General features: G+C 37.0%; 1 protein-coding gene across 2 annotated transcripts in view; it reads left to right on the forward strand.

The window, feature by feature from the left end:
- Nucleotides 1–25,757, forward strand: part of PIK3C2A (phosphatidylinositol-4-phosphate 3-kinase catalytic subunit type 2 alpha) — a 170,782-nt gene that overhangs the window by 139,209 nt on the left and 5,816 nt on the right. For both annotated transcript variants that reach the window (XM_036762752.1, XM_036762753.1), the window contains exons 22-31: nt 869–998; nt 7,916–8,052; nt 9,829–9,998; nt 10,646–10,802; nt 11,433–11,542; nt 15,114–15,321; nt 15,981–16,105; nt 21,516–21,633; nt 21,731–21,803; nt 23,050–23,159. In XM_036762752.1, coding sequence (XP_036618647.1) covers nt 869–998; nt 7,916–8,052; nt 9,829–9,998; nt 10,646–10,802; nt 11,433–11,542; nt 15,114–15,321; nt 15,981–16,105; nt 21,516–21,633; nt 21,731–21,803; nt 23,050–23,159 — 1,338 coding nt within the window. The remainder of the gene's footprint in view (nt 1–868; nt 999–7,915; nt 8,053–9,828; nt 9,999–10,645; nt 10,803–11,432; nt 11,543–15,113; nt 15,322–15,980; nt 16,106–21,515; nt 21,634–21,730; nt 21,804–23,049; nt 23,160–25,757) is intronic.

Genomic DNA, 25,757 nt, shown 5'->3' on the forward strand with positions numbered 1-25,757 from the left:
TACTTGGTCCTTTAATAAGGGCCCATGGTATACATTTTCTTTGGATCTAAAAAAATAATGCTTGAACTTTGATGATAGGCTTTACCCTTTACTGCTACCTCACCGATATATGGAGCCACAGCTCCTTTCTCCAACATTGTCCACCCAATTTCTTTTTTCTTATTATCCCATTCATTGCAGGAGATTATATCTTCTATCCATGAGTAATTCTTGTATGATCCTATGAGTAGACCTACTGGTTTTCCTGACTTCTACTTTAGGAATCAAGCACTTAAATTTTTTTAAATGAATTTTGAAATTAATCAACACTAATTGTCAACAAAAATGAAAAACAAAATAAAATTATAAAACAAGGGGCAAATTCTCACCCCCAAATTCTGGGCTTTAACAGAAGAACCAATCATTAATAAGCAACAAAAAGCAAAGGAAAACACTTTTGTTCCATCTCTCCTGTCAGTCTTGCTCAAAGTTCTGCCTACTCTGGGCCTCTTACTCTTCTTTCCCTTCTCCTTCAGAAATAGCTTCAAAGATGGAGGCTTTTGTGAGTTTTCATTTGTTTTCTCATATAAAAAATTATTAATGGGAAACTATAGATTGAAATAGGTAAAGAATTATTTATCTACATAATTTGTCAGTATGATCAAATCTAGATTATGCTGCTTATATGCTAAGTCCTGTAGAAGAATTAAAGAAATTTCTGTCCTCTTTTCTCTTTCCTTCATTACCCTTAGAATAATTGTTAAAATCCTGAAGAAAAGCTTAATTGTTTTTTGAAAACAACTTCTAAGTGAGTTTCTCTCAACTTTTAAAGAGTATAGTCTATTAAGACTTTTAAAAGAGTGGTCCTTTTATTTCTTTTCATTTTAAGGTTGGTGAAGATCTACGGCAAGATATGTTGGCTTTACAAATGATAAAGATTATGGATAAGATCTGGCTAAAGGAGGGACTGGATCTGAGAATGGTCATTTTCAAGTGTCTTTCAACAGGCAAAGATAGAGGTGAAATTACTAGTTTATATCTGGTATCCAATTTTCCCATTTCTATATGTCTGCATCAAGATCTCATTAGTTTATCTTATTTATTAGTCTTCTGTTCTTTATATTGGATTTCTTTTGCCCAGGGGAATATAAAACAGTATAATCTCTTTAATAAAAACTATCTGAGAAGGAACATGTTTAGCTTACTTGTGGGAGTTTTATGCTCAGTTGCTTTTATATTTAAAAGTTAAATTAATTTTTGACATTTGGCCTGTACAAAAGACAGTATTCATTTTTATCAATCTTTATACATCATGAGCAAACTTCATTTTCTTATTACTGCCCAAATTTTTACTACCTAATCTTTTTTTTCCACATAATAGAATATATTTCTGTTTTAGTTCCCAGAGAATCTGATGCTGAAACCTTAAGCATATTTCTCCTCTTCTAGCATCTTCAAACTTTTCCTTTTTGTTAACTCTGTTCCGTCCTCAAAAATGCACCTTTCCTCTGTCTCGTAAGTTCTCTCGCTTGACCCTGCTACCATCTATAGCTAAATTACTTCTTTTTCTTTTTAATACCACATTTCTTCAATTGATTTACCTATATCTATCAACATCAGTTCCTATCTATACATGTTTGTAAAGCTCAAGAAGTCTATCTTTCCATACCTACCACTGCAGACATTGTATTCTCATAGGTCCTAGTTACCAAATCCAGTTACATTTTCTGTTCTCATTCTCCATGTTTTCTTGTTAACACTAGATGTTGTTGACAACCTCTCAATTCTAAAAACTATGCATTCTTTTCTGATACTACAGTGTCTGAATACTTTTCCTATCTTTCTGTTCATTCTTTCTTTCTTTTGTACTATGTTCTTTTTCTGCTCATGCCTTCGGAATATGGAAATTTCTAAAAAGGATTTCTTTGCTTTGACCAGTCTCTTATTCTCTTGAACATGGACATAATACATTGTCTGTCTCACAGGGCTATGTAAACATCTAGCCGAGGTTAACATATGGATAATATAGCAGTAAATACAACAGTCATTTAAGGTACCTGCTTATATACTAGACATTTGCTAGGCTAAATCATAGTCTAGTTGAGATTTATTTTCTTCCTTCAAGGAAGGTAGTATGTAAACACAGGTAGCTATAATACTTCACTCACTGTTATTGTTCCATTGTGTCTGACTCTTCATGACCCTGTGGAGCATAGCACGTCAATGCTTGGCATGGGGTTTTCTTGGCAAAGATACTGAAGTGATTTGCTATTTCCTTCTCCAGTGGATTAAGGCAAACAGAAGTTGAGTTACCCAGGGAGACTTGCCCAGGGTCACACAGCTAGTAAGTCTCTGAGGCTGTATTTGAACTCAAGTTTTCTTGACTTCAGGCCCAGTACTCCATCCACTGAGCCACCTAGCTGCCTCTAACACAGGTTGCTATAACAAACAAAGTGTGGGTGGGAGGGGAAGACTGTGGTCTGTTTGGGAAGGGGAGGGAGATAAAGGACTGAAAACTTTTTGGAGGAATTTGATTTTCATTTTAAAGGATGGGTAGGAATTCAAAATAAAAGAGAAGGGGGGAAGGGGATGACAAGAAACATTTCCTGCCAAGGCATGGTGGGATCCACCCATAGTATTTATTTGGGAGGGAGTAGAGAATTGTCCCGTTTGGTTGGAGTCTAGAATATATTGATTATAGCAATGTGAAATAAAGCTGGAAAAGTAGGGTAGTGTCATGTTATGGAGAGTCTGAAATACCAGACCAAAAGAGTTTGAATTTTATTTGGAAGGTAAGAGAAAATCATTGATTCTTTTTTCACAGAGACATGTTCTAACCAGATCTATACATTAGAAACATTATTCTGAGAGCATAATGAAGGATCAATTGGAGATAGGAGAAAGAACTGTTAGAAGGCTATTTAGAATAGTCCTGAAATGTGGACGTGTGGATCTATACAAGAGTAGTAATACTGGGATTAGTGAGAAGGGCATACATGTGAGAGATGATATGGAGTTAAAAAAAGTATATGGTAACTGATTGAATCTTCCCTTACCCTTCACCTCATGTCCAAATATAACCCCAAAATTATGACTATGGGACCCTGAATTGTAGTGTCAGAGAGAGAAATAGTAAATCCAGAAGGAGGAGTAAGACTTTAGGTGAAAAAGATAATGAGTTCAGTTTGGGACCTGTTTAATTTGAATTAGTGTATTGCCAAGGCAGTATTCACAATGGTTGCTGTTGTTATGAGTATGCCCGCATGGTTCTGAATCCCAAAATGTAACAGATTCTTCATATAGAAAACAGAAGCAAAACATTTATTCAGACACCAGCAACCAAATCCCAAAACCAATAATCCCAATCCATCCAAGCAAAAAAGAAGTTAAAACACATGATCACTACAGAGAGAGGTCCATTCCATAGCCTTCCACTCACCTGCTGGAGCCTTCCCACAAACACACTCACAGCACAGCTAGCTCGCCCCCTCTCTCTCCCTCGGCTCTAACTGCTCTGACTGCTCCCTTCCTGCTCCACTTTTTCCTGTTCTACTTCTTTAGCAAGCCCCTCCCACCACATGTGACTTAGGCTTCCTGTGATGGAAGCAGATCACAGGATGGATCACAGGATATATATATATCATGGAGTTATGATGAGATTGCCATGAGGAGCAAGGTCAAGGAAGAAGAAGACAAGACCCAGTGGAATATGAATTTGCGGGCAGAAACTGCTTTTATTTTTGTCTTTGAATTCTCAGCATCAAGAACAATGCCTTATGCATATTAGGCACTTAATTTGATATCCTGCAACTTTGCTGAGTTTTTAAAATTAATTTTTGGTTGAGTTTAGGATTCATTGGATAGACCATCAAATCATCTACATAAAACAATAGTTTTGTTTCCTCTCTGTCTGTGTTTATTACAATTTCTTTTTCTTGTCTTATTGCTATAGTTAGCATTTCTAGCACCCTGTTAAATAGTAGGGGTGATAATGGGCACCTTTGTTGCCTTTTCCCTGGTCTTGGAAATACCTGTAACTTTTTTCAATTATATATAATGTTTGTTCTTGATTTTAGATAGGTATTACTTAATATAGTAGGTACTTAATAATTGTTTGTAAAATTGAACTGGGGAACACCCACAGTTGGGGGAAGAAAAAGATTGAGGACCCAACTGAATAAGAAAGTAGACACAGAAGTCAATGGAGAATCCAAAGAATATTTTTTCTTTGAAGTTAACTGTGGATTGTCATTAAGAAGGAATAGTCAGTAAGTAGATCAAAAAGCATTTATTAAATACCATCTGCTCTCCAGGTACTGTGCTAGATGCTGGGAATAAAAGGGCAAAACTTAAACAGTCCCTACTCTAAAGGAGATTAAATTCCATCAGGAAAGACAATGAGTATACATGCATGTAAATATAAAATGTATATAAACATAAATACAGGGTAGTGTTATGGAAGAGAAACCAGCAGGAGAGACTGAAGTGGGGATAAGGATGGAGGGCATTTTAGGTGGCTGGCCAGTGCAGAGGTGTGGAACCAGGTGTGCGGTATTGTAAGAGAGATAGTCAGTTTGGCTGGACCACAGAGTGGAGGAGAGGGAATCATGTCCGATGAAACAAATGGGTAGGAAAGGATCAGATTGTGTAGGACTTTAAAAACTAAACAGAGGAGTTTATATTTTATTCCAGAGGCAATAGAAAGCTATTGGATTTGGTTAAGTGTGGGAGATCTATGCATAAGGAAAATTGCTTTGGAAGCAATGTCACTAAGTCAATAAACATTTATTAAGTGCCTATATTGTATGCCAGGCATTGTGGTAAGTACAATGTAGGATGGATGGTAGTGATGAGAGACAGAGGTAGGGAGAACAATTAGGGACGTATTTCTCAGAGGGTGATAAGAGCCTGAAGCAAGGTGTTTAACTGTGTGAGTGGAGGGAAAGAGTCAAATGTGAAAATGGCAACATTTGGCAACTGATTGGATTTGTGGGGTCAGTGATAGTAAGGAGTTAAGGATAATGCCAAGAGTGCAAACCTTGGCTTTGGGAGGATACTGTTCACAGAAAGAGAAGTTTGGAAGAGGAGAGGATTTGGGAGGGTTTTGGAGAAAGGTAATGAATTCAGTTTAAGGTATGTTGAAGTTAAGGTGTCTCTGGTACATGCACTTTAAATATCCAGTAAACAATTGGTGTTGTGGGATCAAAGTTTGAGGGAAAGACGGGGGCTGGATATTTATGTAGATCTGCAAGTTACCTGCATAGAGATGATAGTTAACCCAGGGGGCAGAAATGAGGAGAGAGTACATACAGTCTAACATGAGACATGGGATATTCTGTGCAGAGGTATGAAGAGGAAAGGGTGTAATGTTGTGTGAGAAATATCAAGGAAGATATTTTGGCTAGACCATAGAATGAATGAAAGGGGAGTGATATATAATAATGTTGGAAAGATAGGCTGGAGCCATGTTGTAAAAGACTTTAAATAACAAGAGGAGTTTCTATTTGATCCTAAAGGGTAATGAGGAACCTCTGGAGTTTATTAAGCACGGAGTGACTTTCTCAGCTCTATGAGGAATAGATTAAAAAGGGGAGCATCTTGAGGCAGGCAGACCAATTTGGAAACTATTGCCATTGTCCTGGTGAGAGGTGATGAGGGTTGAAAGAGGATGGTTGTCATGTAAGTGGAGAAGAAGGGTTGCTTGTGGAGATGACAATGGGGAGGAAGACAACTAAACTATATCTTTGGATTTGGATTTGTAATTAGGAGTTTATTATTGGCTTTGGACAGAGCAGTTTCACAAGCACTATAGGAAAGGAATCATGATTTTGAGGAATGGAGAACTAAGTGAATAATGAGGAAAGAAATGTAGAAAAAAAATACCTTTTTCAAGAAGTCTAATAATGAAGAGTAAGGAAGAGATGGGACTACAGTTGGATAGATTATAAGAGTGAAGAGCTGGGGATGACCTGAATGTATTTAAAGTCAGATGGCAAGGAGGCAGTGGTAATGTAGAGATTTAAATTCACTTCACTAAGCATTTATTAAGCTCCAACTATGTCCGACTCACTGTGCTAGTGCTAGGGATACAAAGACAGAAGGAAGAACCCCTGCCCTTCTACTAGGGGATTGTTGTTGTTGAGTCATTTCAATAGTGTCTGACTCTCCATGCCCCATTTGAGGTTTTCTTGGTAAAAATACTGGCGAGGTTTGCCATTTCCTTCTGCAGCTCATTTTACAGATGAGGAAACTGAGGGGTTCAGTAACTTGCCCAGGGTTACACAGCTAGTAAGTGTCTGAGGCTGGATTTGAACTCAGGAAGACAAGTCTTCTTGACTGTAGGCCCAACTGATAGATTTTCAGTATCTTCAATTTATTATAATGCTTTCAATTAATGAATGACAAAAACACAATAAAAGTAATTTTGACTATGTTTGTGTTCTACCATTATCTGGAAATGATAGCTATAAGCCAGTATGTGTAATATGGTAGATTTTGTCATTGTTTAGATATCTCCTCCTACTGGATACTCTCTCTTCACTTCAAAGGTACCGTAGTCTTCAGTTTTTCCTCAACCTCTCCAACCACTTTTCTGTTTTCTTTCTTGGCTCTTTATCCTTTTCCCAGCTTCTTGTTTTTCATGGGTTTGGATTTAGTACTCTTTTCTCCTCTTAGTCCTGTGATTTCAATTTCTGCCTCTATGCAGATGACTTCCAAATTTGTAACTCCAGCCATGACCTGTCTTCTGAGCTCCAGACCCATGTTTCCAGTTATCTTCTGGACATTTCTATGTGGACATCCTCATAGGTCCTCAAACTCAAGCTTTTCCCCCAAATCAGCTTTTCCTCCATTTTCTCTTCACTTAGTATTTCTGTCTATGGCACTACTTTCACCCTCTTTCCCAAGTTTGTAACACTGAAAACTATTTTTTTTCCTTCTCTCTGAATTTCATATCCGTTTAGTTACCAAGGCCTGTCTGTTTCACCTCCACAACTTGTTTCCCTACATTCCATCCTAGCTATTCCCATTACCACCAGTTATCACCTGCCTTGGCTACTGTTTTATCTTCCTATAAGGTCTTCCCATGTTTGTTCTCTTTCTCTACAAATCCTTCTTTTAATGCCACTGCCAGAGTAGTCTTTCTCATTTATAGATGTAGTCTTGTCACTGCTTAAAAATGTTCAATGGGTATTTCTTCCTGAGTAAAATTAAAGCTTTTTTCTTTCAAGGCCCTCTACAATATGGTGCCTTCTGCCTTTTCAGCCTTATCTCATATTATTCCTTTCCATGCATTCTCTGATTCTGCCAAACTTAAACAAACTATTGTACTCTCCTGCCTCCATACCTTTGCTCCCAGCATCCCTTATTGTTGGAATGCTCTCCCTCCATTTTTCTTGCCAAATTCCTATCCATCCTTTAAAACCTAGCTCAAATGCTATGAAGCCTTTCCTGGTTCCTTTTGTCTCTAATGCCTTTTCTCCTTTACCTTTTGTAGCATTATGTTTTAGAATTATCTAATATACTTGTATAATATTGTATATCTCAGTTATCTCTTTTACTGAAAGTACTCATCTGCTAAACCAAGGGTGGGGAACCTGCAGCCTCAAGGCCACACATGGCCTTCTAGGTCTTCAGATGTTGTCTTTTGACTGAGTACAAGTTTTACAGAACAAATCCTTTTATTAAGAGGACTTGTTCTGTGGTGTTTGGATTCAGTCAAAGGGCTGAACTCGAGGACCTAGAGGGCCACATATGGCCTAGAGGCCGCAGGTTCCCCACCCCTGGTTTAGTAGCTCCATGAGATCAATAAGTGTCATAGCTAAACTTTGTCCAAGCAGTGTTCTGTACAAAGAAGGGGCTTAGTAAATATGTGTTGGATAAGGTTACTTGTTTAGACATTTCAGCACTACTAATAACTTGTTGTCACTAAATGAAGGTATGGTGGAGCTTGTACCTGCTTCAGATACACTCAGGAAAATCCAAGTAGAATATGGAGTGACAGGATCTTTTAAAGATAAACCACTTGCAGAATGGCTCAGGAAGTATAATCCCTCTGAAGAAGAATATGAAAAGGTAATGAACATTTACCTTAATTCTGAACATTTTTACTAGAAATTAATCATAGCCATTTTAAAAATTGTTAATCACCAAAAGTAAATAAATAGTAATCAGGGAAATACTGTCATTGTCCTACTTTTCATCCTTTGTGATATATAATTATACGGTAAAAGTGTTGGATTTGCCCTCCTAAAGTCCCTTCCCTCTCTAAATCTGTAATCCTTTGATTTTTATTATGAAGAATGACTTTAATGCTGTGAATACTAGATGGTGTTAGAATCAGAAAACTTTAAAATGATAATAGTGTCAATCCTCAATTTTTATTCCTTCAGATTTTATCTCCCCACTTGATGGTGCCTTAAAAAGCAGTATTTTACTTCTCTATATGTTGTTCTTTTGGTCAATTTCTGTAGCTATCAGTTTTCCCTATCTCTAGTAAGATGTTGGCATTTTACCTTATTAACACAGGAGTGCCACCTAGCGATTTCAGTGGATAACTGCAGATCTTTCCAATCTTTTTTAAAAAGTGAAAGTTTTTTAAAAAATATTTTTATTTTTTGATGTGGTTTTCACCTTGCAATGGAAAGCAGAGACTATCTTTCCTACTTTTGATTTCTCTGTGTCTTTCAGTAAGTTGCTCATCACCCTCAAATAGAATTAATATAAGCACCCTCTTATGTACTTGAGGATTTTATGTGCCATACAAAGTAAGATCAACTTGGCATCTTAAATATATAATGACTCCTAGACGTGGACTAAAGATTCAGTGGCAAGAGAAAAAACTAATGATAAATGATCTTATCAAAAGAATTGAACATCTCTCTGTCCGTATTTCCCTTTTGGTAAAATGTAAATAATGCATGACTACTTAGGACAGATTGGGCTGACGTTTGTGTGGCTTTATGATATTAAGAAACTTGTTCCATAGTGACTACAAATGTCAGGTAAGTACTGTAATAAAGAAAGCTGATCTCATTAATTTCTTGGTTATATGTTGTGGGATATAAATTAAGCTGATGTGTAATTTGACCTGAATTTTTCTGAATCCGAATATGCCTTTTGCCAGATATGATGGCACCTCTTAGTAGTCCTTGTCGCTGGAGAGTTTAAGATTCCTGGATTGCTTGAGTTTGGAAATTTTCAACTACAGTAGGACTAAAGCTAGTCAGGTGTCCACACTTACATCCAGTCCCAATATGGTGAGCCCTCAGGAAGGAGAGGGTCACCAAACTGCCTAAAGAAAAGCAGAAAACTGTCGCAGGTTGGGAAAATGGAACAGGCTAAAGTTTCCATGCAGGTTGATATATTGGAATTAGACTAGTGAGCGGCCACTAAATTTCTAGCCTGTGCAAGTCAGGGAGACTAGATCTCAAAAAAAAGCAGAAAAACCCAGAATATACTTTTCATCTTCTTCATGCATGAAATTGGCATAAAAATTGCCACAACTCTTAAACAGTACACTCAGAGAACACCAGTGTTACCCTGTTGTACAGCATGAGAAATTGCTAATGGACAGAAACATCCTGTGTCAGAGAGCAGATATTTTCAGGGCTAGAAGTATCTGTCTGCTAATTAGCAGTAGACAGGAATTGGGTTGAGGAGGGTTCAGTTACAAGTAGATTAAAAATAGTTATATGTACCCATTAAAACATTAACTTGTATATTTTGTGATATGGTACCTTGAGGAACATGTTGTTTTAAACATAGGTGAATTTTTTTCAAAAATGCTTCAGCATCAAAATCATACAATTTTTTCCTAGTTGACAATAACTACAATTTTTCTTATTACAGGCATCTGAGAATTTCATCTATTCATGTGCTGGATGCTGTGTAGCAACATACGTGTTAGGTATCTGTGATCGGCACAATGACAATATAATGCTACGAAGTACAGGACATATGTTTCACATTGACTTCGGAAAGTTTTTGGGCCATGCACAAATGTTTGGTAGTTTTAAAAGGTTTGTTTAGCTAAATAAGAATTTTAGAATGAAAACAGATGTTCCTGTTATTTAAAAATTATCCCCCAAACTTGCTAGTATTCTTGATACTTGGTGGTTCATTTTTGGCATGAGTCATAAGAACTTTGTAGATTCTACTAAATCAGAATAAATGATTGGTTTTAAAGGATCCCAAGTAAATAATTTCTGATTAAACCTAGATAAATAAGCTTTCTATTTCTCCTGATTGATAATTATTTTTTTAATTGCACTGTGCTATTTAACATCTTGTAAAAACAGAATCTAGTTTGCATTGTGCAGGTATGTGTGAACCTGTGGTTATATCTTTCTATTTGTAGCTCTATAAATACCTATATATAGACTCCAAAAAGGCTCTCACATTGTGATTACCTTTGTGAGATGAGATCATAGATTTATCAATAACTTATTTCAGTCAATTTTGCACTTAATTGTTGCACTTAATATAGGAATTACTAATTTAGATAGCCAGAATCAAAACCACTTGATGTTGAGCCTAGTAGCAAGCTTCCTACCTTAGTGTTGTAGTTAGTGGTTCAATATCACCGTGATAAATAATCACGTTTTTGTAATGATTTGGACATTCTTCTAAACATGTTTTCTGCATATTTTGCTGTTTTGAAAAACAGGGATCGGGCTCCTTTTGTGCTAACCTCAGATATGGCATATGTCATTAATGGGGGTGAAAAGCCTACTATTCGTTTCCAGTTGTTTGTGGACCTCTGTTGCCAGGCCTATAACTTGATAAGAAAACAAACAAGCCTCTTCCTTAACCTCCTTTCACTGGTAACTTTTCTACTTCTTAAATATAAGATTTGTGGTTTGGTTATAACATTTGAGAAAATCACAAATGTGTCCTACTTTAAGGAAGGGATTGGGGGGAGGGGGGGAGTTGGACCTGTGGTGCCATGGGTGTAGGGCCCTACCAGTGTGGAAACAGCCTCCACTAATGCAACTAGTCTGTAAGCTCTAGTCTTAAAGAGTTGCCTGGGACACTGAAGTTAAATGACTTGCCCATGGTCACACAGCTAGTCTGTGTCATAGGCAAGAATTAAACTGAGATCTTCTGACTCCAGTGCTGGCCCATTGCCAAACATATTGTGGGTTGACTAAAAATGATACGATAGAGTAAAAAGAACTGAATTAGGAGCAGGGAAAACTGGATTTCTTCTCTGATTCTTACCTTGGTCGAATTGCTAAATCTCTCTTTCTCTCTTGACCTTTGTTCCTTCATTTGTGAAGTGGGATTGGACTAAATGTTATCCAAGGTCTCACTTTATGACAAAATCTAAAAACAGTCCTTATAAAATTGTAATCCATTTATGTTGTTTATTCCAAATGACTTGCAGTTTGGATTTTTTTTATTTAAAATTAATTTAGCATTTAGCTCAAATTTTTAAAATTTTTCTTCTATAGATGATTCCTTCAGGGTTACCGGAACTTACAAGCATTCAGGACTTGAAGTATGTCAGAGATGCTCTTCAGCCCCAAACTACAGATGCAGAAGCTACAATTTTCTTTACAAGGTATGAAATACCTTAAAAAAATACAATTTTTTTTTAAAAAGTATGAGCTACTTAAGCATAGCGAAAGAGCCAAAAACTTAATGCTTTGTTTTTATACTGTTGTACCTTAGTTTGAACAAACCAAATAAAATGAAAGCCTTATTTATAGATAATAGCAACACTGCAAGATGTTTATTTGCAAAAGAAAGAGCATCCAGCTCTGTCACTTATTACCTGTTTCACTTTGAACAAGTCATTCAACTTTTAGGAACCTCAATTTACTCTTAAATAAAACTAAAGGATTATACTAAATGATCTCTGAGGTCCATTTCAGTACAAAACCTATGACTCTATAACCCTTTTGTCTTTTAAATTTCAGAAACCAAAGGACAAATAAAATTTACTTCTGTTTACAAAAATTTGACAAATTACTTTTCAGAGACATATCTCTTCATTGAAGGCAGTACATTCTAACACTTATGTATTTAAGGTATTTGTAATTGTATTGGTGTTGGGTACTCCATCTGTTGATGCAGGTTACTACATTTTCTCCACTTCATAGAAAGTCTTCTACAACCAAAAAATAGATTATCCTATGGTTTACTCCACACTTAGCTGGGTTTGTCTTTGGCCTACTGCTATATTAATATATTTATCATGTTGGATAATATCTATATGACATTCTTACTAAAATCTGCAGGTGACACAAGCTGGGAGAAGCAGCTTATCTGTTGACTGGCAGAATCAGAATCAAAAAAGATCTTAACTGGCTAGAATATTTAGCTGAATCTAATCAGTTAAAATTTAATTAGGATTTAAAGTAATACACTTCAGTTAAAAAAAAAAGAAACTCAAGTACTAGATGGGAAGATGTGATTAGATAACAGTCTCTAAAACAGACCTTTTGGTTTTGGTGACCTATAAGCTCAGTGTGAATCAACTGTATACTCTCAAAAGCTAATTCGATCTTAGGCTGCATTAAGAGAGTTATGGTATCTAGAATGAAGATGGTCACCGTTCTGTGCCCTGGTCAGATAACATCAGTTCTGGGGAACTCATTTTAGGAATATCTTTGATAAACTGGAAAATTATCCAGAGGAAGGTAGCCAGGATGGTAAAAGAGGCTCAAGATCAGTTAAAGGAACTGAGGGCGTCTAGCCTGCTGAAGAAAAGACCCAGAAGGGAACATAATAACTGTCTTCAAGTATCTGAAGATTTGTTATATAGAGAGGGAGTAGATGAGTGCTTCTTTATTCCAAAGTTTAGAACCTTACATGTCTTCTATTAAGAGCTGGTTGTTTACTTGCTGGGAATATGAAGAGATTTGTGGTTAGGTCTCAGTTAAACTAGGTGAGGTTCTTTCCAACTCTGAAATTCTGAAGTTCTATGACTACAGTTCATCAGACTTAGACTCAAAGCTTTTCTCATTTGTTAAGACCTGTCAGCACTTATGTTGGCCTTAACCTTCCATAACTGTATGATGGAGGGACACTGACACTACATCCTGACTTCATGTACTTTCACTGACTGTTCTCCATGCTTGGAATTCTCCCTTCTTAATTCTGCCCCCTGACTTCACTGGCTTCCTTCAGGTCTCAGCTGAAGTCCCACCTTCTTCAAGAATACTTTCCCAAACCTTGAAACCCTGCAAGATATCTTGGGGTTTGTGGGCTAGATTTTTTTTCCTTAGGGACCATGCCTTAACCCCGATAACTCTGGTTCTGTTTGATTGGCCAACAGTAGGTCCTAGGTAAAGCCCTACTTAGTCATTGTTGGGGCCCTGATTAGTTCAAAGCGAATGTGAATAGCAGTTGTTTCTGTTTTGGCCAGAAACCCCGAGGGTCTTCCCCTCCCAGATTGGTTGTTTACTTTTTTTTTTTTTGGTCTAGGTAAAAGAGGCCATTCTTTGCCTCATTTCTTACCTAGTCTTAATCATTGAATGGGCACTAAGACCTGTTAAAGACATTGGCTTAAAAAGGCTAAGGTCTCCTACTGCATCCAGGGCCATCTCCAGTTGTCCTGATCTGTGCCTTACCACTGGACCCACATGGCTCTGGAGGAGAAAGTGAAGCTGGTGACTTTGCACAGTCCTCCCTCACTTAAATACTATTCATTTTCATGTCATGGTATCACCTTCCTGATGTCATGATCCTCTTTGAGAATAAAGGACAAATAACCCAAACCTCTTAATACTAGCACTTTTTATGCAAGATTATCCCCAGTTTTTCCATTCTGTATCTTGTTTGTACATAATTGTTTTTGTGTTGTCTCCCTCATTAGACTGTGAAGTCCTTGAGAACAGAGATTGTTTTTTGTGCAGTGTGTGGCACATAGTATGTACTTCATAAATGTTTGTTGACTTGACCAAAGGAGAGAAGTATGTTTTTTGATCTGCTCTTTGGGACTTGGTTTTTCAGTTACTAAGAGTTTGACTTCCTTTTAGAGATTCTTTCATTTATTTAGTTGGGCTCATAAGTATTGTTTTCTTGGTTCTCTTTGTTTCACTCTTCAGTGGTTTTTAAACTGTGGGTTATGACCCTGTATGAGGTTATGAAAAATTTGGCAACAGTAAAAGGTTTCTGAACACTCAATGACCAAAAATAAAAAATCAGACACATAATAAATCCGAGGTTTTTCTGACAGTGCTCGCTGGTGTTGCATTGGAGCAGTTTCGCTGCATCCTTGGTTCTGAACACAGGCCTAAGGCCGTGCAGCCAGCAAGCACTGCTGAAATGGAGCAAAGGGGTCATGAGTGGAAAAAGTTTTAAGAAGTCCTGCCCTGAATCGTTTCATACAAATCTTCTCAGTTGTAGTCATATAGCACTAGACTTGGGAGTCTAGATCACCTGAGTCTGAATCTCACCTCAGACTCTTTCTCACTTGGCCCTGGGCAAATCACCCTCTCTCAGCCTCAGTTTCCTCATCTGTAAAAGGAGAGAATACTAGCATCTACCTCATAGAGTTGTAAGGACCAAACAAGATAATATATGGAAAGTACTTGGCAAACTTCAAAGCGTTATATGAATAAGGGACATTAAATATTACCCTTAAATTTGTAAGAAATCCTCATTTTTCATTTCTGTTGTACAGTTCTTTTATATTACAACTTTTAACCTTTTAATGTATTCCAGTTGATGGGTACCCACTTTGTTTCCACTTCTTTGCTACCACAGAGAATGAATGCTCTTATGAATTTTTTGCTGTATGTTGAACCTTTGTTTTTGTCTTTCTATATTTTTAGAAGAGGAGTTAATCCCATTGCATTTCTAATTGTGTAATCAATGTAGGAAATATTTTTAAATAAGGAATAACTACTAGCTTTCATCCTGGTTCACTTTACTAGTTATTGTAGCAGTGAATAAAAAAGATGAAGTGAACATTGTGGTTTCACACCATTTATTATTTCCTAATACCATCATACACTTTTGTAAATGTCCTGTGTTCTTTAGGGCTTAGTAAAATGAATAGTTATTGCATAGGGGGGAAAGAAAGGATCAGAATCACCTATTGTGAATTTTTTGTTTTCTTCTTTTCAAAAGACATCTAAATGTACCAGCATTAATTGCTTTTTAATTTCTTGGTATTTCTGCAGGTTGATTGAATCAAGTTTGGGGAGCATTGCTACAAAGTTTAACTTCTTCATTCACAACCTTGCTCAACTTCGTTTTTCTGGACTTCCTTCTAATGATGAGCCCATTCTTTCATTTTCACCCAAAACATATTCCTTTAAACAAGATGGTCGAATCAAGGAAGTTTCTGTTTTTACATACCATAAGAAATACAACCCAGATAAACATTATGTAAGTTATGAGTTATTTGTAGATTTATGTGTATATTTTATTAACCTCTTTTCCTGGCCCCTTCATTTCCTTTATGATGTTTTCTGAATTATTTTAAGTCATCTTCATTTTCTTAATGAATAAACCAAAGTCAAGGAACCAAAGTATTTTCAGTACTCTTAATGTTTTCTTGAATATTTATCACTAGCAGTTTGTCCCTTAAAACACAATTACAGGTCCTATAAAAACCTTAGGTGCCAAATTAACATCTACCTTTTAAGTGCCCACCGAAAATGGTGCCACTAAGTAAAGTGGTATTATACTGTTGGATTTTATAGTGAATTTCAGCCTAGCTATGTAATGTCTTGAATGTTACAAATAAATGACTTTTTTACTCTTAATAATTCATAACAATGGTCTTTGGGTACTAAGCAGTGTATAGCTCACTACTTTACTAGATGGCAGATCTATAAAATTGAAGGATTTGAACAAAATACCTTCTAAGGACCCAGCTTCAAATCTATTTCTCTTTATATCCATGTAAACATTTTTGTATTCTGGGTTACATACAACTGACTTTACTACGTACTGTAGCCTAGCCCCAGGCTTTCTTAATGTTTGGAAAGAAAAAAAAACTTTGTTATAATAGTAATGTTGAATTTTGGTACTGTCTTTTTCAGGTTTATGTAGTACGAATTTTGAGAGAAGGACAAATTGAACCTTCATTTGTCTTTCGGACATTTGATGAATTTCAAGAACTTCACAACAAACTTAGCATTCTTTTTCCACTTTGGAAGTTACCAGGGTATGTACTCAGCCTTCTACATTTACATTCTTTATTTAAACAAAAAAATTCATTTTTTTTAAATGTTATAAAATGAAACTGAAAAGTTTCTTATGCTAGCAAAATTTGGTAAGATAGTAAATTGTGACAAACATCTAAAGCAGGGCTGTCCAAAATACGGATTTATGCAGCCTACCTACAAGCACAGAAATTTACATAAATGCTTTAGTAAACGAAGCTGAACTACCGCAGAGCTCTCACTAAAATGGCAAATCAAAATATATTGTCCATTGTTTCAATAAAAACCTAAGGTTAGACAGCCCTGATCTAAAGCATGGAAAGCATGAAATTCTTTAGAAATCTATTTTATTTATAGGTTCTTATTATTTGTTACCATATTCAACAGAAAACAGTGATTTTAATACTTTGGTTCTAGAGAGGAATCATTGTCCTTAATCATTGCATAAGGAGATAGTTAATACCTCTATCAACAGATTGAATCACTTTGAAAAATCACAGCCAAGTAAACATCAGGTGAAATTATATTATACTCCCCCTGCTGCCTGTTTTAGTTACAGACTCCCTCTTTGAGCGTTTGATAAATGTTTGTTTAGTAAATACTGTGATCAAATGGACCAGGAAAAGGAACCTACCCACAACTACATCTGTCTTCATTAAGTACTAAAAATCAGGAATATGGAAGCCCAGAGTATCTAAGCAAGATATCATTTCTTTTCCTATGTGCTAACCATATATTTCTTTTTTATTTTTCTTTTTATTTTTTTTGGCAGGGCAGTTGGGGTTAAGTGAGTTGCCCAAGGTCACACAGCTAGTACATGTGTCAAGTGTAAAATACATCCTAACTTGGTGTAGTCAGGTGGCATAGTGGATAGGGTGCCAGTACTGGAGTCAGAAGGACTTGAATTAAAATCTGGCCTCAGATACTTACTAGCTGTGTGACTCTGAGCAAGTCGCTTAATCCTGTTTGCCTCAGTTTCTCATCTAAAAAATGAGCTGGAGAAGGAAGTAGCAAGCTACCTTGGTATCTTTACCAAGAAACACCAAATGGTATCACAAAGAATCAGACACAACTGAAGTGACTCAGCAACAGCCTAACTTAAACCTTTTCTGTCTACAGTTTGTCATTCAGTTTCCTTTTTTTATTGTAATGGTATTCTTGATAGCCACTTTAATATCATTTTTCTATGATTACTCCTGTAAATAAAGATTTGTGACTTCATAGAAAAAATATATCAAAGTGGCTGTTAAGAATACCAGTGAAATTACTAATAAAGATTGCCTGAGATACATACATACATACATGCGTGTGCGTGTGTGTGTGCGCGTGTGTGTGTGTGTGTGTGTGTGTATGTGTATGTGTATGCTGATGAGACAGATGTGTTGGTTAATGAATTTCTTTGGCTTTAGAAAAAAGTCATTAGTTGGCCAACGTTCTAGTGGTGATCTTCAGCATATTTAGCTGGATTTATCCTTGGAGAAAACACAGTCCATTGTTGGCCTGAGTGTGTGTGTGTGTGTGTGTGTCTGTGTGTACAGCTAGCATCACTTCCATAGTTGCCTATATGCCATGCACGCTAAGGCAGTAGATTAAGGCTTTATTGGAGGCGTATGATCACAACTAGATAAGATAATTAAACTAGGATATAGGTGAGGTTTTTTCTACATTTAGGAATGGTTAAAGTAATAAATTTAGAAAATTACATGTGGTTTGGCTGGGGAGGGAGGAGCTGGTTTGGCACCAAGGACAAGAGCCTTGACAAAAAAGGCCTAATAGGTGATAATTTTGACTTATTTAGGCAATATGTCCCACCTACCTCCAAAGAGGATTTGAGCAGTTTAAAAAATTAAACATGCTATTTTTGTTTAATTTTTTCCCCTGGGATATGAGGGAGAGTTCAATTTGGACCCAAGAGTTGGAGAAAGTTTTCCAGAAATCCCTGTGATCAAAAGACAAGAGTCATCAATAAAATGTGTTTTTTGAAAATTAAACACCGTTTCAAACAGGAGAAATAATTTTAAATGGAACAAAAGACAGAAGCAGAAAAAAATTAAACTGTTACCAGGTACCTGTAATAAATTGAACATTGAATTTAGTTCTGATAAAGGATAATTTCCCCATTAAAGTATTTTTCCAAAGCCTTATCATAACATGGAGGTCAAAGCCTGGGTTCTCAATTCAGCTTAATTCAGCAGTCATTTATTACAAATCTCCCATGGGTAGGAAGAAAGAATATAAACTTTGACGGATCTTACTAGATTGGAAAGACTTGAATATGGTACTGACAGTAACAGTGGACTGAATGTTTTCTTAGGCAACAGCCTAACTGATTTGGGAGATACTTATCGCCAAAAGATTATATACCAAATTAAAATTAATAAACAGTTAGTGCCTTTTGTGAGCACTGTGTTATGAGAGTGAGGAGAAGAGACAGGGAAACACTTCCTGCCTTCAAGTAGTTTACATTTGATCAGGGAAAGAGCACGTGTATGTACAAGCATATACAAAATAAGTACATTTTCAGCAGAAGGCACAAACTTTCAGTAGTTGGGAGGACATCTTGACAGGTGTTTTTTTTTTAAAATAAGTTTTATTGATTCATTTTGTTTTTTCTGACCATCATCTCTGGAAATACCTTCCTTTTAATGCTTTGTTTTAAAAATTTTACATTGTAGTCACTGAGCATATTGTTCTTCTGCCTCTGCTTAATTTATTCATTTTTTTAAAACTTTCTCATATTTCTCTGAACTCATTTTGTTATTTATTACTATACAGTAATATTCTACTATATTCACATGCCATTTTGTTCAGCCATTCCGCAATTAATTGGCACCCACTTTATTTCCAGTTGTTGTTGTTGAGTCATTTTCACTCATGTCTGACTCTGTGACCTCTTTTGGGGTTTTCTTGGCAAGATACTAGAGTGATTTGCCATTTCCTCCTCCAGCTCATTTTAGAGATAGGGAAACTGAGTGAAATAGGGTTAAATGACTTGCCCAGTCCTCTAGCTGAGAAGGAGCCTCAGCTCATATCCCACCAACAGATTCAGAAGCCTACAGAAGCTTTCTTGGGATATAGAAAAAACAAACAAAATGGTAATAACACATTGCTTTTGGATGAGAACGAGAATGTGTTTTTAATGGTGACATTATGGAAAATTCCCCCAAATGGACAAGAAATGAGAATTCCTTTGCCTCATGGTATTAGACCTGATACCAAAGAAGTTTGTTTATTGTCCAAGGATGAATCCAATTTCTCACTTCAGAACAGACAGAAAATTTCTATGAGCAGCTTTTGAAGAAGAACAGGATCACAGACATTACTGAGGTCATCCCTTACACGAGATTCAAACATGAATATAAACCTTAGGAAGCCAAGCGGTGCCTTTTGAGCAGCTTTGACCTTTTCCGGGCTGATGAAAGAATTAGACAACTTTTACCCTCCCACATAGGAAAGCATTTCTATTGTAGAAAGAAGGTACCTTTATCAGTAGACCTCATGACTAAGAATTTGTCAAAACACATCAAGAGAATTGTCCAGGGAACTTCGCTCACTGTGACTGATCATGGTTGTTGCTATATAGTACGTGTGGGTCACACAGGAATGCCTGTAGATCACCTAGTGGAAAATATTGTTGCTGCTGTAGATGTGCTTTCAGAAAAGTTGCCTGAGAAGTGGGAGAGTGTAAAAACTCTACACCTGAAAACAGAAAAATGTGTGCTTTGGATGGTCATGACCTAGTATTTTAACAGTCCGGCTAGCAGCTGTTGTGGGGGGGTGAAAGACCAACACAAGCCCAACAAGAACGCTACCAGCACACTGCAAAAGCACAGGTTCTTTTGATCTGCTTTAGTAAGGAAAGCAACGTTAAGGGGTTGACAAATTGACTTTAATCCACATACAGACAGCATTCACTTAGTTCAGGGGTAAAAGCCAGCACCCTGAACTTCAGAACAAGATACAAATTACAAACATCAACAGGCAGACGACCTTGTCTGATTCAAATCCCAATACATAGTTACCAGAGTTTAACAAAGTCTCAGCATTCGGGTTTACAAGCTGGAGGGCTCTTAGCTACAGCTGCCCAGAGTCTCCACATCATCTTGGGCCACCAGGAGTGATTGCCCCTGCGCAAATGGCTCTGTCTTCTCTTCTTAAAGCATTTCAGATGTCATCAAACGTCATCTGAATGACTGGAACTTAGGCTCCTATGATTGGCTCTGGAGTTAGCACCTTCCCTTAGTTAGCCCCACCTTGGGCTCCACCTTAGTTACCAATCCACACCCACATAGGTTTTACACCTAATAGGGGTTTGGGACTGGGGCTTAGCACCTAGTAAGACTCAATGAAATACACTGAATTACTCAAAGGAAACGAAAGCCAAACTCTTCAAGGGCACTTGGTTGAACTAAGTGCTAAGAGCCCATTTTCCTTACCAACACACCTAGAGGCAGAAAAGGAGGGCAAAGCAGAGCCTGACTCTAAGGATGAGCTTCCACAGCTAGTTCCAATTCATGCATCATCTCCAAAGTGCCCAGAGCTTCAGGAAGCAGCCCTAATAAAGGAGTCTACAGAAGAGAGCCTCAGTGCTCAAACACCACAAACTAAAACTCCCAGGAAAAAGAGAAAGGCCTCTAAGGCTCTGGAGACTCCAGAACAGAATACCAAAGGTTCCATCAGGTTGAAGAAGACTCCAGCCATTGGCAAATCTAAGAAGCCAGGGATCAAAACCCCCCAAAACCTGAAAAATAAAGGAATTCCTCAGTAGAGGTCAAAGCCCTGGAATAGATTCCCAAGAAGTTAGGAGGTCATTGACTACTCATAAGAAAGTAGGGAAAATTGAATGGCTTTCAAATAAAATCTATTTTGACTTACTTTTCTAGTTACCTTACACAATGAAAAGAATAAATGGATTTCAGTGCTTAAAAAAAAATGGCTTGCCCAGGGTCACACAACTAGTAAGTGTCTGAGGCCAGATTTGAACCGAGGTCTTCCTGACTCCAGACCCTGTGCTCTGTCCACTGCACGACCTAGCTGCCCTGCCAGTTTTTAACTGCCACCATTTTATTGGACCTTTCTTTCTCTCTTTGATCTCCTTGGGTTATATGTTGAGTAGTTTAGTTACTTTTCTTTGCCTGGTGATTTTTATTAGTTATTGCAACTCATAAAACAGTTTTCTTTAATGTGGAGAGAGTATGCCAACTGATAAAATCATTCATCTTTGGAAGTTTTAAAATACTTTTTTGAACTTTCCCATCTCTACTGCTTAAAAACATTTCTGCTTTCTGTTTTGTTGTAAATTGCAACTTTGTATATACTTCATGATGAAGAAAGATAATTTAGGGGCAGACTTTCTTTCATTTAAATGAAAGATTTACATACACAAGAACAACTTTTAATTTTCTTTTTTAGCTTTCCTAATAGGATGGTTCTGGGAAGAACTCATATAAAAGATGTAGCAGCCAAAAGAAAAATTGAACTGAACAGTTATTTACAGAGTTTGATGACTGCTTCAGCAGATGTTTCAGAGGTGATTTTTAGAAATGTCTTATATATGTCATTTATTTTCAGCATGCTTAGTAATTATTGAACTAACAGGTTACTGTTTTTTCTCCCCTCAAACACAGTGTGATCTTGTTTGTACTTTTTTCCATCCTTTACTTCGTGATGAGAAAGCTGAAGGAATTGCTAGATGTGCAGGTAAAATTGTTTCCTCTCCCTTTATAGATAATATTTGAAAGGTATTGAAGTGACATAGAAAGAGCCTCAGACTTGAGTCTGAGGACCTGGTTTCCCGTCTGGGCCTTGCCAATTAACAGCTGTATGACCTTGGGCAAGTCACTTAACCATTAATCAGCAGTTTCCTCCTCTGTAAAATGACTATAATGATTTATTATTAATATTAATACAATATTAGCCTATCGTCTTGGTCAGGTTGTTGTAAAGATTAAATTGAGCTTTTCATAAATCCCTTTGCAGATTGTAAAGTGTAATTTAACACATGCTATCATTATTATTATTGTTATTGTTGTTATTATTATTATTATTATTATTATTGTTATATTGCTTTTTCCAAAAGACATTTTTCACCTAAGAATGATTTTTAAGCTGGTCTTCCTATATTTATTACAGCTAAGACATGTGAATTTTTTTTCTCTCTCTGTTTCTTCTGTGGGGAGGATTTTCTAACAGTATAAATGCTTAAGAATAACAATTCTCTATCTTTGTCGACTTATTTATTTTCTCCTATTATCAAACTCATTTTCACTCAGTCTTCCTGTGATGCTTCATTGAGACATGGACGTGACCCTAGGCTAGGTCACTGGAACACTTGTCTGGCAAGTCCTACTAAACTGGAAAGGCTTGGAATATGGGCCTGGTAACAGACTTCACGTTGTCTAGAGTCACTTAGCTAAATTTGGAGAGGCTTATCACCATATTGGCCTTTGGTTAAGAATTTTTGGCCACCTCTCATCTTCTCAGGCATAAGGGAATTGAGATGAATTCTTGTTAGAGGAATCACTCACACCAGAAATCACAGATCTTCACAGCATTGAAGTGTATCTTTTTTAATAATGATACCTGACCTTATGTTGCACTTTAAAGTTTTCAAAGCATTTGATATACATGATAGAATGGAAATATCACTGGCTCTGGAGTCATAGTACATATGTTTCAATACTACTTTGCTGGTGCTTTCTGAAGAAGCTTGTGCATTTTGGGCAAATATCAGTCACCTTCCTGGGCACTCGTCATTAAAATTAGAGGTTTGATAAGATGGCTTTTTTGAGTCCCTTCTGGTTCTGGACATATGATCCTCTTCCCATCTCATCTCCTTTGATCTTCATTTAAACATAAACAAGAAAACTATTTACATTCATTCATTGTAACTGACTGATTTCATAGCAAAAGGATGAAATAAAGATAAAATATTTATTTTTTTCAGATGCAAATCCCTTGAGTCCTACCTCTGGCCAAGTAGGAGGAGCAGTGAAACTGTCTATCTCTTACCGAAATGGCACTCTATTCATCATGGTGATGCATATCAAAGATCTGGTGAGCTAGTATAAAGAAAGCCCAGTTTTTTTTTTCTTTTTATAATGCTACATAGTTCAAATCAATATTCCCCACATTGAACTTATTTGTAGTTCAACTCTTGTAATTTGCACTTACCTGAATAGCTAAGTAAAGTCAAAATAATTTGGAAAGAAAGAGAGCACTAACGATTAGGAGCAATCAAGGAAAACTTTACGGAAGAAGTGGCATCTGAGCTGAGGCAGATAAGAATTCTGGGAGATGATAATAACGAAGTACATTCCAAGCAAAGGGATGATGTTTTCAAATGTATCACGGCAAGATGTTGAACTCAGGAAAAAGCTAGTATATTTGCTTGATTCAAAACTAGTGTGTATGACAGCGATGTTAATATGAAATTAGGCTAGAAAAGCAGCTGAAAGCCTTAGAATAAAGGGCTTTAAATCCCCATTTGAATTTTGTATTTTATCATAGAAAAAGTAGGGAACCACTAAAGGTTTTTGAGGAAGAGAGTGACATGGTCAAACCTCTACCTTAAGAAGAATATTTTGGCAGTTTTGTGTCAAAATTAGAATAAAGAATGAAAGCAGAATAAGAGGCCCTTATAATGACCATAGCAACTGAGAATGGATTAAAGATGATGGGTACAAAAAGTATTGATGTTGAATCAACATGCCTTGGCATCTGATTGAATATGAATAAAATTACTCCAAGGTTATACACCATAGCCATTCACTGAGAGGCTCCAGAAACAGGAAAGGTTATTCTCGGACAGGCTTAGAGAGAATACGTTCAATTTTGTTAATATTGCGTTTAAGATGCTGGTATGACCTCTAGGTGGAGATATCCAGCAGGTAGATGACAATGTAGAGAAATTAGGGTTGAATATATACAAATGAAAATAATCTGTATATAGATAAGGATTGGAACTGTGGGAACTGACAAGACAACCAAAGAACAAATGCTGAGATTGAAGAGATTAGAGTATAAGATAGCACCTTGGGGGTTGTCTGTCCAGTAAAAGATAGGTGGTAATTTAACAAGGGAGACTAAGAATGAGTGGTCAGGCAGGAAAACTAGGAGAAAGAGGTGTTAGGGAAGCCAAGGAAACAGAATTAAAAAGATGATTGACTGTATCCTAAGCTTTGGAGGGTCATTATACAGGGTCATTGTTAACTTTGAGAGAGTACTGCCAGGAGAGTGGTAAGGTCTGAAGATGGACTGCAAAGGGTTGAGAAGCAAGTAGGTGGTAAAGGCAAGGCAGTGAGTGAGCTTAAACAGTCCTTTATAGCAGTTTGGCAGTGAATGGGAGGAGGGATGTAGGAAATTGTGGGGATAAAAGAGTCAAGTAAAAGTTTTAAAAGATCAAGCTGACCTGAGCATGTTTGTAGGGAGTAGTTAAAGAGCCAACAGATAGAGATAGATTGAAAATGAGGGCAAGAGAGAAGAAACAATCGATGGGGACAGAGTCCTGGAGAAGACAGAATGGAATTGGATTAAGGACACAAGACAAGTAGTAGGGCTGGCCTTGGGAAGAAAGGCTATCTCTCAAAGTCTGAAGTAAAGGACAGATAATAATGGACATTGTATAATTGAATGGACTAATTTATAGGCTCACGACTGTGAAAGGAGAAAAGTAAACTTGGGTGGGGAGAATGAAGAGATTCCAGACTATAAGGAAGAATGAAGACTAGATTGAGGAAGAATAAGGTAGAAGGAGATGGAAGAAATATGAGATTATGTTCAAAGAGAGTATCACCAGTATTGGTGGTAGTGAAATCTAAGTTATGACTACCTCGTTTGGTAGTCTGAAATGGATTTAAAATGTAGATCATGAGAACTGAAGAGTTTGATGAACGGGGAGGCCAGAGTATTCAAGGAGACATCACTGTGTATATTGAAGTTCCTAGTTGAGAAGAAGGAAGGAGTAGAGATTTAGACTGCCACCCATCTGCTAAACTCCTTCAAACTTGGGAGAGTGATCTGGGGCCTACAATAGACAATACTAAGTATCTGGACCAGGTGATACACATGGTTAAAGTGAACTTCAGAGGAGGAGAAGTTGCTGAATGATGGTGGCAAAGGAAGAGGCAGTGGGTCACAGAGCATATGCCTGTTTCTCCTGGCCCTATTAGGTGGCTTGATCTTAGGGACATAGATTGAGGGGTGGGAGGGGACCTCAAAGGCCACACAGCCCATCCCTATGATTTTATGGATGAGGAAACTAAGGTCTAGAGATAGTAAGTAACTTGCTCAGTCACACAGGTAGTAAGCATCAGAAGCAGTCTCCCATAAAAAGGAATAGTTAGTACTAAAGAGGTTTACCAGGGATTTGTTGTCCTTTAAAACAGCCAGACTTTTGTGAGTACAGAGAAGAAATAGTAACAAGTAATAAGAAAATGGGAAACTTCTTAATGATAGACCAGAGATTCCTAAGGGTGCAAAAAAAGGAGAGGGCAGAAGAGGCAAAGAGCTAAAGAGCATAGATGTGCATGGAGCACATTTATGTTGCGGAGGAATAGATTTGAGTAGAAATGCGGATGACCGTGCAGAAAAGATTTAGGAGTGGCAGATGGTAGCTTTCTCCAGATCATTGGGACCCCCACCCTTCACGGTCCT

Source organism: Trichosurus vulpecula, chromosome 6, assembly GCF_011100635.1.
Source record: "Trichosurus vulpecula isolate mTriVul1 chromosome 6, mTriVul1.pri, whole genome shotgun sequence".
Classification (NCBI taxonomy): Eukaryota; Metazoa; Chordata; class Mammalia; order Diprotodontia; family Phalangeridae; genus Trichosurus; species Trichosurus vulpecula.